The sequence below is a fragment of the Zonotrichia albicollis genome, chromosome 6 (assembly GCF_047830755.1).
Source record: "Zonotrichia albicollis isolate bZonAlb1 chromosome 6, bZonAlb1.hap1, whole genome shotgun sequence".
Lineage (NCBI taxonomy): Eukaryota > Metazoa > Chordata > Aves > Passeriformes > Passerellidae > Zonotrichia > Zonotrichia albicollis.
This window is the reverse complement of record NC_133824.1, coordinates 11,178,719-11,196,888: the sequence shown is the minus strand read 5'-3', so window position 1 is coordinate 11,196,888 and position 18,170 is coordinate 11,178,719. Positions and strand designations below refer to the sequence as shown.

Sequence of the window (18,170 nt, the reverse complement as noted above, 5' to 3'; positions counted from 1 at the left end):
CTCCTCATTGCTGACCTAAGTGTCATGCATGACTCGCTGATTTGCTCTCTGGCTTTTTCATACAAAGGCATTTTTATCTGAGGAAAAAAAAGGTACTCTGAGCTAAAAAAGCATTCTTACAGATAACAGAGATTGAATAGCATCTGAAGTAGCACCAAGGTCTTCTGAGCACTGCATCAAGGGAGGTGGTGTAATACTCCTGAACTGTAATCTTTCAGGTTTCAGTGCCAGCAGGGGGTTTTGCTCCTGGAGCAGGGTTTAGTGGGTTTTTTGTGAAAGGGAATCATATAATGGCACTCCATGGCTCCAGAAGAAAATTAAATTTAAGGTAGTATAAAAGGGATTTAGAATGTTTTTTTTGTCTTGCCCCCTGATTTTCTGATTAGAGAGACATCATGGTGTCCTCAGAAGTCTTCATCTTCACCAGAGAGAACTGACGATGCTGAGTAAGTATACTTCAAACCATTTTTCTTCTCATTTACAACATCAAACTAGAAGGCTTTCCTCAAAACTGATGAACTTGAAAAACAAAATACTTACAAAAATTTATGTGAATCAAAAAACAAAGAAAATTTATTTTATCTTCAGAAGATTGTACAGTGCCTATAGTTTGTTTCCATTTCTTTTTAGGTCTGTAATCTCTGAAGCAAATATTGGCAAATGAAGCACCAAATTGAAAGGCATTCTTACCACATTTCTGCACTGAAATTTGATGAAAATTAGTAGAGTTTTGAGTTATATTCAGAAACACTATAAAGCTTCATCAAGTGGCCTTGGAAATGTCATTTAATTCTTTGTGCTTTAGGACAGCCTTGTGTATGCCTAACTTAAGGCTTATAATAAAGCTCTCAAATACCAGCTGTAGGTAACTTCCTTGACTATAGAGGGAACCAAAAATATAATCTTTAGGCACAATAACAACTTTTATATAATGAAAATAATGCAAGATGTATTCAATTTTTTATTTTCTGTTTATTAAGACTGGAGAATGACTCAGTTGAGTTTGACTGGATGCTTTGGGAGACTTAGAAAGATGCTGTGAAAGAGAAACTGAAATATTTTCTTTTGGGGTTTTCTTTCCTGTTGTCTTTCAAGCAGAACTCCAGATGTTTTTACTGTCCAATTTAGAGTAATTGGCATCAACAACTCTTTTAGAGGTACTAAAATAGAGATAAGAGGTGAAAGTCACATCTCACACTAAGATTTTATCCATCAAGGAAATATGTTGAAATGAGTGGATGCTGCAAATAAGCAGTTAAATCCTTTTCGGCTTCGATTTAGGACCAGCAATTTTCAGAGAAAATTCTCTAGAAGCTCCTTTGGAAGCCTATACCCAGAGCATCAAACTGCAATTGTTCACTTTTTTCCCAGTTAGCTTTCCTTTCTTGAGTGCAGTGCAGGCTCTGAACTCTTGTCAAGATTCACTGATTCCCTCGCTTGGGATCTCTCTGCTAATTTATTCTCCAGCAGAAAGTTAGCATAAAGGCAAAGCACCATGACCACCTTTCTAACAGTCTCATACTTTACAGTTTTTTATTATCCAGATTGAGCAAAAGGTTTAGCTTGTCGTGATAGCCTTACCTTTTATGAAACATAACTGCTGATGTAAGAACTATAAAATCTTTTTAATGACCTTTCCAGTGAAGGTGATTAAACCTACTAACATATGTCATATGTGTTTCTATGAGAAGAGCATTTAACATTGGGGTTTCTATTCTCCCTGCAGAGAAGAGGAGCTTTTGTATTTAACTTTCATTGAAGAAGTAACAAATGAAATTCTTAGATTTGGCATATTTTCTAACAGGTAGGTTACAGTTGTTTTCAGTTTTGCAATGCTATGTCAGAAACCCATGAACTCCATAAGTAAGGGAAGTAGTGATTAGTAATAATGTCTTTATACACACATATACACAGTTAGCCCTTGCTTTTGTTTTGTTTCCTCTTCTCTTTTGTTTTATGTGAGAAAGAGGAACTAGGAAATACCTTTGGGTCATCGACTTTGATCTGCTGCTATGTACCATGAGATGAAAGCTTCTGTAAAAACTGACCTGGAACCCTTGGTGGAAAAATACTAAGAACTCATTTTAGTCTGCAACATCTGTTTTGTTAAATAAACTGAGTTACTAATCTTTTACACAACAGGTCTTTTGTCCCCCTTCTGTCCTTCCAGTTCCAGTATGAATTCAGTCTTCAACGTGAGTTGCAGGGTTACATTCTCTTGCAGATAAAAGTTCACCAACTGCTAAATCAGAATTTTTTTCAATATGATAGTGGTTCTCTGTAATAAAGAACTCTCAATTTATGCAAAAAAAACCCATTGCAGTATTTCTATACATACACAGAATATTTATACAGAATCTTAACCCATTTCTGAAAATCTGCATTCAAGGCAGTCTAATTTCAAATATTCTGATCTTGCTTTGGGTTGATAATGTTCCCAACTGTTTTTGCTATTCTGTGTACATTTATTTTATTTTATATGTCAAGGCTGTCAATAAGAATACTAAATACACCAAGTAAAAAAATTCATCTTCAAGAAATTTTGAGAGCAGTCTACCTCTGGCTCTTTTACAGTAATTTTTTCTTCCACTAGAACCCTTCTTACACATTTTTTGTTGTCACAGAACACTTTCTTTACAGAATCTTTTTTCTCATTCAGCCTAAGAAATGGAAGAGAGCTCTCAGGACTGAGTACTTTTCTCTGGATTTTTTTTTTTTTTTTTACTGAAGCTTGATTTTGTTCCTTCTCTTTATTTATTCTTGAATTCTTGGTATAGCAGCCACTATGGCGCATCCAAGAGATTTTGGATACTTCAGCATGCCAGTAGAATCACCACTGGATTGGAGCACATAGGCACACCAGGTCAAACACACCTGGCACACCAGGTCAACACACATAGTTGTACTACAAGTCACCCCACAATTGCCATGTGCTGCCCAAAGCCATGTCTGCCTGCTGAGCATGTGTCCAGTGGGTTGCTGACTACAGGTAGCTCTCTTTGTGACAGAGTGGAATAGAAGCAGTCTCACAGGTGCCATTCAGCTAAGAAATGGAAATAAAAACATACTGTCATTAGGTTATGTACATCTGTTAAAAGTTGGTTTTCCTCCTGTGAAATAATTTGATTTCTTATTTACAGGGTTCTGGATCAACTGTTTAAGTTCCATATAGAAGAAAATAAGAACCGCCTTGATGAGGTATGTGCTGCCCTTACATTAGTCTCTGCATATGGTTTAGGTGACATTTCCAAAGAGCAGGGCAAAGGCCACTGGTATATTGGAGGGTAAAGGTAACCAGAATATTCACAATACTCAGTGGGGAGCCTCTCTCTCTCCATGAATGAGATCTGCTCACTCATGGGTCACAGCTGATCAGGAGTCACAGGTACTGTGACAAAGAATGGACAACAGTCCGTTCAGTTTGGTGACACTCAGTGTTTCATTTACCCTCTTGATTGGAAGCAGCCTCCCTTTCCTTCTGTCAGAGTCCAGCCCTGTGTGAGCAGTGCTCAGGTGCCATGGGGCTGGAGAAGTGTCACCCTTTTCCTCCCTCACCCCTTAGGGCAAAATGCGCCAGATGTTGGAAGTGCTGAAATCAGATCTTGGCTGCGACCAGGACAGCGACACAGAGCAAATCCATGCAGATCAGGAGGCCTCAGGCCCAGTGGAGCAGCACAAGTGTGGTACAACAGAAGAGCCTGAGTTTGACAGTAAAGGTCACAGGCTGAGGAAAGCTACCAAAAATGAAGAATTCCTTGAGAGCAGGGACTTGTCATCAACGAAACCATGCAATTGTCGATCAGTGTCCTGGTGCAAAAGGTCAAGGGAGACACAGGGCAAGGAGGACTTCTCAGAAGATACCACTGAAATTATGGGTGCTGGGAAAGAGTCTGATTTTCATGGTGTGGTATTTGAAGAACACCCAGACACTTCACCCACCTGTGAGGCAGCTTCAAATTTGTGTGGTTGTGACTGTGATTTTGACACCAATAAGGAGCTTGATGAACTTGATGGAAACTTTGCAGAGGCCCTTCACATTTCACCTAAGTATTCATAACTGTAACCAAAACTTACCTGTTAAACAGAGATAGAGCTCCTTCTGTGGTGAACTGCCATTTGTCAACCAATAGTAAATTGTTAGGTTTATTTTCAGTTATTTCTGTTTAAATACTGGTAAGATCTCTGTAGCAGGATACTATTAATTGGGCATTAATCTCTGTGTTAATTAGATCTTAAAGGATAAAGGGTCAGTTAAGGTTCAGTTATCAGAAGAATTTTTTGTATTTTGCCCATAATTGTATAACTCAAAACAAACTTGAGAATATTAAAACTAGATTTATATTTTTAGAGCTGTAATAATAAGTTATGAAATATTTATTGATTTAAATAAATTAATTGATAGCACATTTATGATCCTGCTATAAAGATCTGAGATGTTGTAGTCTGCAAGAATTCAACAACTTAACATAAACTTAACATCAACCTATGTCCTCTGCCAGAATGGACAAGCAGTTCCACCATGCAGTGTGCTATGTTACCATTTGCAGAAGCCCATCAATGAAAATCCAAATTTTAACAGATCTATGTAGATTAATGGCTGCAGTTGTTTAATTTTAGTTCTTTACTGAATGCAACTGCTAAGTTCAATTTCTTGCACTGATGACAGCCATGGCATAGCATTCTGCATCAAGCTTTGGTTTTGGAAAATGATTGAATTGCTTACTGTTTGTTGACTAGAACTGTGTAAAAGAAAACACATCAGGCACCTTGTACAGCAAATGGAAAATAGGCGGTGTATTTTCTGGTTTAAGTTTAAATTGAAGTCAGTACATGCATTGCACGAAATCAACCCAAATTTCATTGTTTAATCAGAGTACAGCTATTGCCTGACATTCCTGTTGCTGCAGAATGAGTTTAACAGGTTCTGAGGAAATGCTGGCAAGTTACATTGTCTTGTTGTAGGTGAGGAACTAGGAGAAGTCTTAGGAACCTGGATAAAGCCTGTCCTCTATCTCCTAGGGTCAGTTTCTAACCTCCTTCCTCCAAAGACAAGCCCAAGCTGTACCAGTCCTTACATAACGACTGCCACCACCTGCCTCCCCTGTGCCTCGACCAAAGTCTGTGACTCCATCAGCCAGATGACCCATTGCACCTTAAAAGAGCTGAACAGACACAGACCACTGCTTCACTTATGAAGCATAAACTTTTAGACAAAAAAGAAATTTCAAAAAGCAGCTAAAGGAAGGCAGTCAGAGAAAAACGTCTGGCATAATCACAGCACTGCAGTGCAGAGCACAATTCCCAAAGAAAGCGAAAGGCACTTTCCTGGGTGCTTGTCCACAATAATAAATTGCACTTGTTGACATGAAAGGAGACAGAATTTATTTTAGCCAGGTACATGTGGCTGGGCAGATGGGCACCAGCCTTTCATCTGCCACACTCAGTTGGTTGCCTTGTAAGCCTGGCCTGCAGCATGAGTGCTCTGGCTCACTGAAAAACAGGTGAGATAATGTGAGCACTTCTACATCCCCCCATCAGAGCCTGTCTTGTTGAAAAGATGTGACCACAGGGCTGAGTCAGTACAGTGCAGGGAGGGTTTGTCCTTGCACAAGTGATCACAGACCTCCTCCCATCCTCAAGGAAACTCCCTCTCCGTTCCTTACCCAAGGGTGCTGAACAGAAAGGATGCCCTAGGAAAACTTGTTTCTAGTCTACGAAGAATTCTGTCTCACAGGGACTGGTTCAAAAGCTAAAGAACGTGGTTTGATGCATACAAGTATAAAGCCTCTTTGCTCCTTGGCCAGGACTTCACCCATTCTTCAGGCCCTCCATTCCAAGTTCTCCATTCTTGGTCAATAATAGGAATTTAGGGTTTTTTCCCTTCCTATCTCTACACTTTTGACTTGTACATCATAAAAAATGTCACTCAGCAAACTCTGGCTTCTGGTCTGCATGAGTCTGATTAAAGATTAGTAAGAATTTCACATTCAAATTTCACATGCAAAAATACTTTAGGGAAATCACAGAAAGACTCTAGTAATGACATGCTCATTTCCTGTAATACAAGTAACATAAAAACAAATAAAAACCTTGACCATATTTCCTGTTGATGAACTGTCTCAACATCAATGACATTTTTTTCTGAGTAACTTTTTTTTCTGGGTAACAGCAACTTAAAAGAGGAAAAAACTTGATTAAGAGAGACCTTTCACAAAGAAAGCACCTGTCTTCCTAAACTGTAAGTGTGAACGTTTATTGGATCCACAGTGAAATGTCTGTTAAAGAAGCAGAGAATTACACACCCCAATATCCAGCAACTGGAGCAGTGAGTCCAGTCCACAGAACTGGTTTCTCTCATTGTAGAGGCACTCCTATAAGATAGTAGGGAGAAAACATTCTAGATAGATGTTACCTACATAAAATCAGTTTATGTGCAAATCCAAGAGCAAATTCAGGCTGCCTTGGATTTAAAACTTTCTTCTATTCACATTTACTTTTAAAATAGTGCTTAAAATGTAAGTTGTTTAAAGACCCTGATATGCAAGCCTGACCCACATCACTGCTAAGATTTATCAACACTTCAAGGTTTGAGGATTTTTCTGAGGGTTTTAGTTGGTTGGGTTTGAATTTTTTTCTCTTGTCACATTTTACTTTGTTTTACTCAAGTCTTGTCACAAGCAGTAGCAGAACAGGGCAGTCACACACCATTACATGCCTGAATCTTAAGCGACTGGCAAAAGGCAAATTGTTCCTGGTTCCATCTTTTAAAGTGAGGCCTCTTACTGGCTAGAACACAGGTGCAATGTAGAGATTGAGGTGCCACTTGTTAACTTTGGCCTTCAAACGTATTTTACCTTCCTTGTGTATACCTAATGCATGATACCACCTTTGTATCATAGAGCTTGTATTTGAGACCTAAAAATTTATGCAAAGGGGAAAAAATACAAAATTGGAACTCAAGGTCTACTTCAGTATCCCACTTTAATTTTTGACCACCCAAGGCAGGAGCATACATTGACAAGCAAGTGGAGGGCACTGCAGCTGTGGGATGTTCCGAAGCCATCATTTTTTCTCTGGCCCTTCCCAGGCACTTACCCTGCTGTTCTCAAGAGCTGACACCTGGTATGTACACAGATTACAAGGAACGGAACAGCAACCAGTGATTTTAACAAAAATCATTTCTCGCTCTCCAAAACAACCAAGCCAGATACAAGCAGTCCAATCTTCCTGTTTCCTTTAGTGAAATCTACTTCATTCAGAAACAACCACATTCAGTTTGTATTCCAGTAGTAAAGCAAGTCATATGCAAGGTGAGCAGTAAATTAATCTGCACCAGCCACTGCTGCAGCACAGTCACAGCCAGTCAAGGGATCCAATTTCAAAACCTGTAGCAGATTGTGGGCCAGGGGAATCTGAGCATGTCACAGGGATAAAGCATCACTGGGAAGGGAAAAGAAGAAACAGTAGTTGCAACTAGCTCAACAAATCATCTGAGTTGTAGAACACCCACCTGTAGCTTATCTCCATTTTAAAGCATAGGAGGAACTCCAGGGTGTCAGGCCGTTGAAGAGTAGCAACAAGAATTGTTATTTCAGTTGAAGGGTACCAAAATGAAGGATGAAGTACTGTGCATGGGACTTTCTGTTCTCTATAGAAAGTCTCCAGAGTATCTGGGTTCCTAATGGTACCTTTTAGCTCACCCACTAAGGTAATTCTAGCTGACAGCAAGGGCCAGGAGCTGTGCCCCACAGCCAGGTGACAACACACAAAACTTCACTTGCATTCATATTTGAAGCTGTGACACTGACCTGCAAAAAGCACAGGCTCTCAACCCAACACTGTTTTAGGCTGGAGGAATGCCAGACTTCCCCACAGGCACCAACACAGGTGCTGCTGTGCCCTTGCTGCTCTTGTAGATCACAGGATTCAGCACACACAGGTTCCCCTGCAATCCTTCCAGCCCTCCCACACTGGGGGAATGAAATCAGACCTTGAGAAGGGAAGGAAAGGCTACATAAATGGAGTAGGGAGGCCTCTGAAACCTGAGAGAGAGACTCCAGCAGAGCTCAGGCTGGCAGGGAACAGAGCTGCGCTGTCCCATTCTCGTAGGGGACAGGCAGCGTGATCTGTAGCACGAGGTGCAGAGCTCTGTGCAGTTATCCCAGGAATTCAGCAAGCCCGTAGGACTCCCCTTACAGTATCTGTGTGAGGGCTGCAGCATACCTTACAGCTCACAGCAGCCAGAGACTGGGTCCAGATGAGTAACACAACTATGAGGTGACCCCAGCTCTTCCCAGTATCCATTTCTCTCACTCATAAGCATGCTCACATGCCAAAGAAGTGAAGACATGTGTTAAAGGCCATCAGCTCTCCTGTCAGCCTGAGAATTCCTTGCAGGACCTCAGAGGTGCAGCCTCTCCAATCAGAAATTCATCTCAGAGGCATTTGGCACCTTGCTTCTTCCCAATGTTTGACACAAGTGAAACCAGAGATCACACAGATAGCACAGGTTTGGAAGCTGGCTCTGAGGCTTCCCAAAAGCTGGGCACAACCATCTAAGATAACAGTGGATTCTAAGAGAAAGACAGAGGAGCTCCTGAAGCTTTCATCTTGGTTTTCCCTTCTCCAGACACAAGCTTGCATAATGGCTACTCCCACCCTGACAGCCTTTAGCCTTATAACAGGGACTTCCAGCCTAAGCATCAGTCTTTAAAGGCCCTTGCTATGGGTTTCCATAGGGTGTGTTTCTCCATGCCTCCTCCTCAGTATTTGAACATCTTGGAGTCTCTGTTCAATTCACTTTATGGTGCTATCTGATCTCCCCAAAGGATTCTTGGGCACATCTCCCCAGCCAGCTCCTTGTTCCTCCCTGCACCTGAGGAAGCAGCAGGAAGTGAGAGCACAGCCCTGCCATGAGAGACCTGTGCTGCAGTCTCAGGCACGCTCCAGTAACAGCACTGAGGGGCAGGGGAGTGGTAGGCTGGGCCAGCCCATGGCCAAAGATGCCTTCCCAAATATCAGGAAATTCAACCTGTAGTATTTGTGAAGCATTTCCAGAATGTCCATTACTCTCAGTTCTGCTTATTTGTCATTATTTAAACACCAGCACTGTGCAGAGGGACAAGGCTGACCTTTTGTCCTGAAAACAGGCTCAAATGGAGCACTGTACTTCCAGCTTGATGGCATATATGAACTGAAAATGCTAAACTCACCATGGCAGCCCTCCTAACACCATGGCACTAAGGGCAAATTTGCTCTGACTGCAGGGAGTGCATACACTCAGCAATGCTCCTTATTTTGAGTAAAATGAGCTTTTTTGCAATGCATCAAAGCTACTGCATCTGATACCTGTCATTTGGATTCCTATTGCTCTTCTGGGTGAGCCAGAAACTTCTCTCATCAGCTCCCATAAGTTTCTCATGTACCAAGTCCTGGAGCTCTTGCCCAAGAAAGCTCCTGAAGTGCCAGATGTGCCAAATGCAAGCATCAAGTCATGTCCCTGTCAACCAACTCTGACTACTAGAAGTCTCTAATGGGGCTTTTACAGTGGCTGGGAAATAACAACTGCAGTTTAAAACCATTTGGATTTAGAGGAAATTTAGGTTTCTGAAGATACTTTTGCCAGAGATCTAAAACCAGTATAAATAATGTGTGATAAAAACTGCTGAATGTTTCACCATGAGCATCAGGTCCCAGGAAGTCTCATTTTCCTCTTTTGGTTTTGAATCCATGTCCAATAAAAGAGCTTTAAATGAGCATCACACAGGACATCCCCCAGGACTTGGAACTGCTCTGACAAGTACAGATGGATCTGTGGTTTGTAACTGTCTTACCTTAGGCTGATTAATGCCTTCAAACTGAGTGCACCTAGAAGACAAAATTTAGTTAAAAGTGCGATTGTTTCAGATGGAGATAGGTGGACAATGCTCCAAACATTTAGCAAAGACAAAGGAAATGCACTTATGCAGTGTGAAGCAATAACGTCCAGTGTGCAATTCTTGTATTCACCTCACAAAGCCTCATCCATGCTGCACCAGGTGTGTAGAGCAAGCTGCTGCATCACCTCCCTTTTTAACTCAATGCCAATTCTAGAATGAAAATAACTTCAGTGCTTGTTGTTGGCAGCAGGTCCAATCATAGTAAGCATACAATCAACTGTTTCTTCTCTCACATGCTTTTGGAAAGGGTTCTCCAACTTTCAAAAGCTTTTAATCCCTCCTATACATAAATGTTAGAGGGAAACTGGAAGTTCAGTACCAAAAACAGCTTTAGAAAATGCAAAACATTGTGAAAAAATATGACAGAGCAGCAGGCACAAGATTTTCCTGCCACAAAGATGACACCTGTTAATACTTGACACAAGTTTTATACCCAGTACTTGCAGCACATTAAAAGAGGGATCACACCTTTGTCAACTGAAGGCAAACTCCCATCTTAGGACTACACATGAGGAGTAAGTTCTTGGATTTTTCCTTTAATAATGGAACTATAAAAACTCATAATTGCTTCAAATATTTATTTCCATGGCAAAAATAGACTATAATATATTCATTTCACATATATTACATTCAGTAATACAAGCTTTTCTGTCTATGAAACACAATTTATACATTGTTTTACAAACCAATTTCAGTTTTACAAGAATTAAAGCTGGTTTGATTATACATTTTTACAGTATTGGTGGCAAGACAGCAAAAAATAGACATGTTAACCACTAGCTTAGTACTAGAAAATAATACTTCATGTTTGCTACTTTTAAACAAAGTCCCATTAAAATCCTTGCATACTGGCTCAAGTGAAAACTGAAGGAAATGGAGCCAGATCCTAAGTTCCTCTGACACTAAGGACTCAATCCTACAAAACTGCTGACAGGATTTCAAACACCTGTTTGCTTTTAATGGATTAAGAGATTCCAGCAGTGTGCAGGAGTGTACATACTTGCTGATTTGCCAGGTAAAGCCTCTTAAATTTCCATCCAAGTGCCCCCAGAACAGCCACAAAGAGGACAGATAAGTTGGGTATTTCAGAGCAACTTAAGCAAGTATCTTTGTAAAGAGCATACACACCTTGTCTGTCAGAATTGTCCAGCATTAGCAAGGTGACAGGCTGGAGGATTTTACAGGGGTTTTCTCCATCAAATTTCCTACCACTCTAAAAATTAATGGCATTTGCAATGTCTTTAAAGTATATTAAAAGAAAGCCTCCTAATTTTACCTAAATATTTCCAAATGGAAAAACAGCATTTAATTCCCTTTATAAAAGTTAGGCACCTTCTGAAACTGCTCATAAAATTAATAATTTGGTAGTTTTGATTGCTGCATATCTGAACCAAAGAATATTACAGCATCTGCAGCTTTGCTCTTTGACTTGCCACAGGCTGGATCTGTTGTAAACTCTGTTCATTACATTCTTTACATTTAATTTCTAGCTTCGTTCCCTAAGTAAAGCTGAAGAATAGACTTCAACAGAACAAACACCCTGGAGGTTATTCTTCACCACCAAACACAGCACGATGTGGAAAATAGCAAAGAATAGAATCAAAGGCTATTTAGCAACAGGTTTTTGAAATGCTCATTGAAGTTAACAAATCCTTTTTTTTCAGCCCAGTTAGATCTTAAAGTAACATGTGACGCCAACAGAGTGCACCAAGTTAGCTGCTCCCAAGCAAGATCATACTGAGAATTTTTGTTTCTTTAACTTCTCTTTTTACAGATACATTTGCAACAGCAGTTTAAGATTTTTTTCCCTTACCTTAGCACAGTGTTACATTCTTTTAATGTCACCGTGTTGCAAATGCTGCACTGCAACAGAACTTCTAAGTACGTGGTAAATTCCACATTTAGAGTCTCATTGTTAGCCCAGCCTTAACTTGGTACAACTCACACCAACTGCAAACACCTGGCTTCATTCAAAACACAGTTAGAATTTTGAATCATCTCACCTGCATCCATTAGAAATTATCACTGCAAAATTGCAAGTATGCCTATTCCCCCTGCATTTTGTATCTGTAAAACCAGAGACTGTAATTTGAAAAATCTGACCTTTAATAAGTAAACAGAAATTAAGCTGACAGATTGCATTCAATACATTTGGAAAAGAAGATATGTAAAAATAACAGAGCCTCTGAAAAAGTATTTGGAGTTTAAAAAAATCACATTTTAAAAAGCCAGTAAAAATAACACCTATGACTACATTCACTTACCCTACCATGCCATGAAAAACATACCATATGACTCAAACTCTGCTAGCAGCTCTACTTTGGATACAAAACATTCCAAATCCTCCTCCAAATGCCTTCTGCCACTCCTCAAATCCTCACTCACTACGTCCAAAATTTTGTACTTGCACAAGAGAATTTCTTTTGAACTCTCATCTACTTTTCCTATGAATGCTGTACTTTCCTGTATGCACATTCCTGCTGCATTCTTTTGGTTAATTCTTGTAATCTGTATTTGAATTTAAAGCAGAGGTGCATATTCATGCTACAAGGGCTCAAGCTTTCATTGGCAGTAAGCCCATGCTAATTCCTGCAGTATCATGAAGAACTGCAGGAATTTTGCATCTTGCAGGGCTGGACTCTGGCTTTCCACAACTTTGCACTATCAGAAAAAAACCCAACCCTAAACACTAAAGCACTGAGTTCTTAGCAACTGAAGCATTGATTCTTTCAAATTGATAGTTTGAACTATTGAAATGGAGTGATGGGTTCACTGTTTTAAATCCCAGGGATTTAGTAATGCTATTGATATTAAAACTGAGGTTTCATTACACAGCTATGATAAACAACCCTGCAGTTTCCAAGTTTGGTCCAGAAGCCATTGAAATCTATGAGCCACTCAACTTTAACAGCTGCTCCAGCACAAAGCATGCAGCAGCAGTAGCTGGAGCAGCAGCCTCAGCCTTACTTATTACATTTAAAGGAGCCATTCTGGAGAAAATTGCTCCAAGTGTTGCCCACTTCAAAAAGAGATACACAGGATTACAAGAGAAGCCAAATGTAAAATGTCAAGAATCTTTTCCACTTTAGTAAAAATTTATCTTACTTTTATTTGTTATTACTGTATTTGACTTTTTTCCTAAATGTTGGTGATAACTTAGAGCAGCTTTTCATCCATAGAAATACAGGAACACTGCCTTGGTCACCTTCTTTGAATTAAATGTATTTCTAGATATAAACTGTAGCATCCTGCACCTTGTGTGAAAGGTATTCCAATGAGTGAAATAAAGGCATAAAGCTTTTCCTGCTCTTTTTGGGGGCAGCAGAAAAGGGGAACACTGCTGAGCAGGCTGCAGAGGCTGTGCCAAAGTGCCCTGTGCACCTCAGAGCTCCTCCCTCACCAAACACAGCCAGGAGGGGCTGCAGCCTAAAGCCATCCCAGCCAAGTCAGTGGCATCTTTGTAATGGACAGGGCTCTGACTTTTGCTTCTTAGAGAAGAGGTTTTAGCCCAAGACTACAAAGATTCACTGGCCAAAACAAAATCTCTCCTCAGAGCAACCAAGAAACCAAATATGCAGATGTGCTTACTACAGTTTGTATGCACTTCTCCTGTCTCTTCATATAATTTGATCCTAGAAAGCATCTTCTACCTAGTCAACAAAAGACCATCAAATCTGTCTCTTGACAGTATATAGCACCTTTATTTGTCCCTGAGAGCTCTGACATCCCTAGAGATCAGCATCATCTTTGCCAAGAATTCTTCATACATCTTTTCTTACTAAACAAACTCTGTTCAAATCTTGCATAATCATCTGATTTCATCCCCATAAAAACAGATACACATTTGGCAAAATTGGACAGGCTTTTAGAGAAATTTTAAGTTTTTTGACAAATAAATCCACCTTTGACTCACACTGTGGCTGGATTTGGACAGTGGATATTATAACATCCAGAACTTCATGAAGCACCCAGCAGAACTACATGTAAAAATGCATCCCTTTTCAAGGCTCAGAACAAAAGTGCTAAAAACTGAATTGTCTTTTATAAGTTAACTGAAAATCTAAACAATGGTTTAAAAAACAATTTTTTAAGAAGGTTGTGAAGTTTAATTTCATTTGGTATCTAGAAGAGAAACTGCTCATTTTCAATGCCCACTTGGAGCCGTATGCTTGCAAACAAAAGCAATCCTACAATGTTCAGTAGAAAAACTCACATAAAGTCAAGCCTAATAAGGTCAAGTCTATCACTGCAAAAACAGACTGCTGATGGACAGAACTGGAGCCTGAAGGGGAGGAGGTAGCAGTGATACACTGAAAAAACCAAGACTGTGACTACCAGATTTGAGCAGAGCCACCTCTAAAATGAACACCATTTCTTTTAGCTAAACATAAAAATAAGCTAAAAGACACACATTTCCTCACCCACCTCAGATAATCCCATAAATACTGGATTAAATTGCTTGTTATTACTGTTCCTTTTAATGCCTCACAGCTGATGTTCTGTCTCAGAAACTGCTGCTTGAGGTTCTGCTTGTTCATCATGACATTAAAACTGTATCTATCAGGTGACAAAGACCACAGTGCAAAGTTAAGAAATGGAAAAGGTACAAGCTCCATTTCAGAGCCTGCACTCCCATTCAATAACATTTCTGCAGATGAAAGTGAACTGTGGCAAAAATTAACAATGTTTTCAAAACCGAGCATGATAAAAATAGCTAAGTATGTTTGCTTCTTTCAATACTTCTGTCAACACAGATATGTCAGATTGGTAAGTTTGCAAGGTTTATGTATAAAGAATCTGTCTTCAGCAACTGTTTTCCTCTGGACTTCCAGTTTTATGTTTGGCAATTAACAATTCCTAGGCATTTATTTAAGAACAAATTTCCCTAGTCTGAAATATTCAGTCTAACTTATACTGAGAGTACAACAAATCAGACTGCTTCCAAGCAGACCTGAAAGCACCAGATCAATATTGTGTACCTAAAAGAAATATCTTTTGTACAAAATTATATATTATCTCAATGCCATTTGGACCATATGTTTAACTTCATGGAAGAAGCTTATTACAAAGGAAATTGGGGCAACCTATTTATAATTCTTAATTCATGTTCTGGGACACAACTATTGTTTTGAAGGAGGTTTAATAGTTTCTAAACCCTTGTTAGAGCTCAGAAAAATAACAATTTCAGCACTAATAAACCTGACTTTTAGTTTCATTTCATTTCACTAAGTAGGTATCAAGGGAAATGTACACTTAACCATGCCTGCAGACTGGTCTGCTATACAGGGTTTTTAATTAAACCAGATATCAAAAAAATATAGCTCAATTTGGAACAGGGATTTTCAACTCAGCATCTCAAAACACTTGGAAAGGCAGCTAAAACCACACTGTCCCCACTGAAAACCACAGAGGATTATTTAGGGATATCATCATTTGACCAGTAGTCTGTACCTGCCTACTTCAGGTCCATGCCCAGCCACTGACTCAGCCACTTACACAGCCACTAAATTACCCCCTTCCCCAGTGCTTCCTCTAAGAGCTCTTTTCTGCAATTTCTCAAATGTTCCTCATTGCAACGCTGCACAGTATTAGCAAAATTTGCTCTAGCACTAATAAAATAATCTGGAGGATTCTACAGAAAATCCCAGTGCTTTACTGGCTTTCTTGGCTGGAACATTAACTTTTTTTTAAGGTCATCTTTGCACTGTGTAAACCAGCAATCATAGCTGCCACACCTCCTCCATTACACTTCAGACAATCATTTCCACTTCACCACTCTGCACCTTCTTACTCCCATTTTGGTTCTCCCACTTCATCAACTTAAAAAGCTCTTCTTAAAATAACAGGTTAGTAATGGTATATTACCAAATGAAACAATGCATGATTATAGTCTCTATATTTAGCTACATAAATAACAGAGAAAAAAAGTGCTTAAAACATTTGCATCCACTTTGATTTCAGCCAGTAAAATCAAACTGTCCTCTAAATATATGAATAATACTGAATATATACTTTCTCTCATCCATTTGTTTCCAATAACCTCACAGATAGTTAAAATATTTTTCCCCTGCCTCTTGCAGGAAATACCTCCTCTCAAATAAAAGTTATCAACAGTTATTGTTATCTTTCACTTTCAATATCAAATGGCACTACAGCTAAATACCAACAACTTCCCTAGGACTTTCTGCATGATTTTTGAAAAGTTGGTTCAAACATTGTCAGTCTTCTCCTCTGAAAATATTGTTATGTTTAAAAGTTTTATGTTGTGGTGGTTCATTTTCTTTTAAATTTAAAAATCCCAAATATAAAAATAACTGTTCTTAAAGCAACTACTTAAAATACCTAAGAGCTGCTCATTTTGCTAAGTAAGCCAGAGGAAACCAAATGTTCATTTTAAAAAATATAGATGTATTGTTCTAAATATAAAATTGAAAGCAGAATCAAACTGCATAAGACCTTGACATTCCCAAGGGGCAGGTTTCTGACCCCATCTGCACCTACAGATTTTAGCTTTTGCACAGTCAACAATTATGTTTCAAAACATAATGTCAGTAAAATTGTACTATATACCTCCATTCCATAAAATACTTATTTTGCTCAGAGTAACACCACTCTAAAGAATGTGTGCAAGTACTACAGAGCAGTACAAATAAAATCATTCCTTAATGTGACTGTGGCTGAACATGGGAAGAATTCAGTCCAGCAAAGATCCTGCTGTGCAGGGACTGTTACACTGACTCACATTTAACAGTCCCATGGCAGCCCCAAATGGTAACTCTGGGATCCATCAACGAGGAAAACACCAGTGAGAACAGGTCTGGACAATTCCAATTTTCTTTCTGTAAATTCTTGCAGAGTCTCTTAGGAAGTGGCAGGGGTTAGATGAGTCTAGAGCTTTTGAGAAATTGAATGAGAACTCCATAGACGAAAGTGTACTGCGAAAGAGTCTGCACCATCATCATCCTCTGCTGCCTCAACATATCCAGCACTCGTGGGATGTCCAACATCTGGAAAAAGGGAACAAAACATTACAAGTGACTGGTGAGCAAGGAAACTGGCTTGTCTGCTCCCAGCAGGAGGTTCAGAGCAGTAGCTTTGTGATGACCTAAGGACAGAGTCAGCTGTTCTGATTTCAGCTCTGACAATTCATTGCCCCTGCCTGCAGTATGGACTGCACTACACCACTGACCAACTGGGAAATATGTAGAGTGGGAAAGTTACCTGTCTCATGGGGTATTGGTCTTTACAAATCTAATGGCTGAAAAAGCCTGTTACAGTGTTAGGAGAGGGATGCACAATGAAACAAAAAGTATGTTGAGTTTCAGTTGACATATTATATTATTAATGAACATTTTACAGCCATCCAATTCAGGCTAGAAGTTGATAGGACTGATTTTATTCTATTAAACTACCACATTGTCCTCTACTGAGACTGATACTGCAAATACACTGCACTTAGGAACAAAATAGTAACAAGTACAGAGACTGGCTAAAAAGTATGTTCTTGAATATTATCAATTCTAATACAGGCAAGGAATAAATAAAATCCTGAAATATGCTCAGTAGCATAGGGTATACCTTGCTCCACTCAATGACTCAACATCTTAGGGAGTCAAGAATCCAAATGAGCATTCCAGAGCCTGGTGTGCATGTGGGCAGCTCTAGAAGATTATTAACTTATGTTGAATTCCCAAGAGCCATTTCAAGCATAGTTGTAAGATCTCTCCCAACGGCTGCTCTGATGAACAGCCATAACTCATTCTAGGCAGGTTATTGCCCCTTCCAGCACCTGACATGATCTGAAGCAGCAGGAAGGAGAGGAGCTCACCTCGTTGTGTTCCAGGCAGGCGATCATGATCTCGGCCAGGATGACCACGCCGGTGCGCCCCACGCCCGCGCTGCAGTGCACCAGCAGCGGGGGGTTGGCGCTGCGCGGCTCGGCCGTGCTGTTGGTGTGCCGCCGCACCGACTGGATCTCCTCCAGGTACGCTGCCGCGTTCAACGGGACACAAATCAGGCATTAGGAGAGGAAGCCACACAAGCTATGCTATAGTGCTGTGTGACCACCAGAGAGTAGTAATTTAACGATGGACATGCCACGGAAAAAGGATGCATTGTGCAAATCGCAAACCCTCTCCCCAGTTCTAACGTCAGCCATTTGAAGCTGCACAAAATAAAAAAAGACTGCACCAGCACAGAAGTAGGAGGCCATTGTGAATTATATCTGACCCA

General features: G+C 39.9%; 2 protein-coding genes across 3 annotated transcripts in view; one reads left to right on the top strand and one right to left on the bottom strand.

The window, feature by feature from the left end:
- Window positions 1-17,927, top strand: part of SPATA7 (spermatogenesis associated 7) — a 45,969-nt gene extending 28,042 nt beyond the window's left edge. The window contains exons 9-12 of the mRNA XM_074542515.1: window positions 387-446; window positions 1,727-1,804; window positions 3,141-3,198; window positions 3,563-17,927. Coding sequence (XP_074398616.1) covers window positions 387-446; window positions 1,727-1,804; window positions 3,141-3,198; window positions 3,563-4,057 — 691 coding nt within the window. The 3' untranslated portion in view covers window positions 4,058-17,927. The remainder of the gene's footprint in view (window positions 1-386; window positions 447-1,726; window positions 1,805-3,140; window positions 3,199-3,562) is intronic.
- PTPN21 (protein tyrosine phosphatase non-receptor type 21) overlaps window positions 10,500-18,170 on the bottom strand; it is a 44,052-nt gene continuing 36,381 nt past the window's right edge. For both annotated transcript variants that reach the window (XM_014264518.3, XM_005483146.4), the window contains 2 exons: window positions 17,767-17,927; window positions 10,500-16,945 (listed from right to left, as the gene is read on the bottom strand). In XM_014264518.3, the coding sequence (XP_014119993.1) occupies window positions 16,817-16,945; window positions 17,767-17,927 (290 nt within the window). In that variant the 3' untranslated portion in view covers window positions 10,500-16,816. The remainder of the gene's footprint in view (window positions 16,946-17,766; window positions 17,928-18,170) is intronic.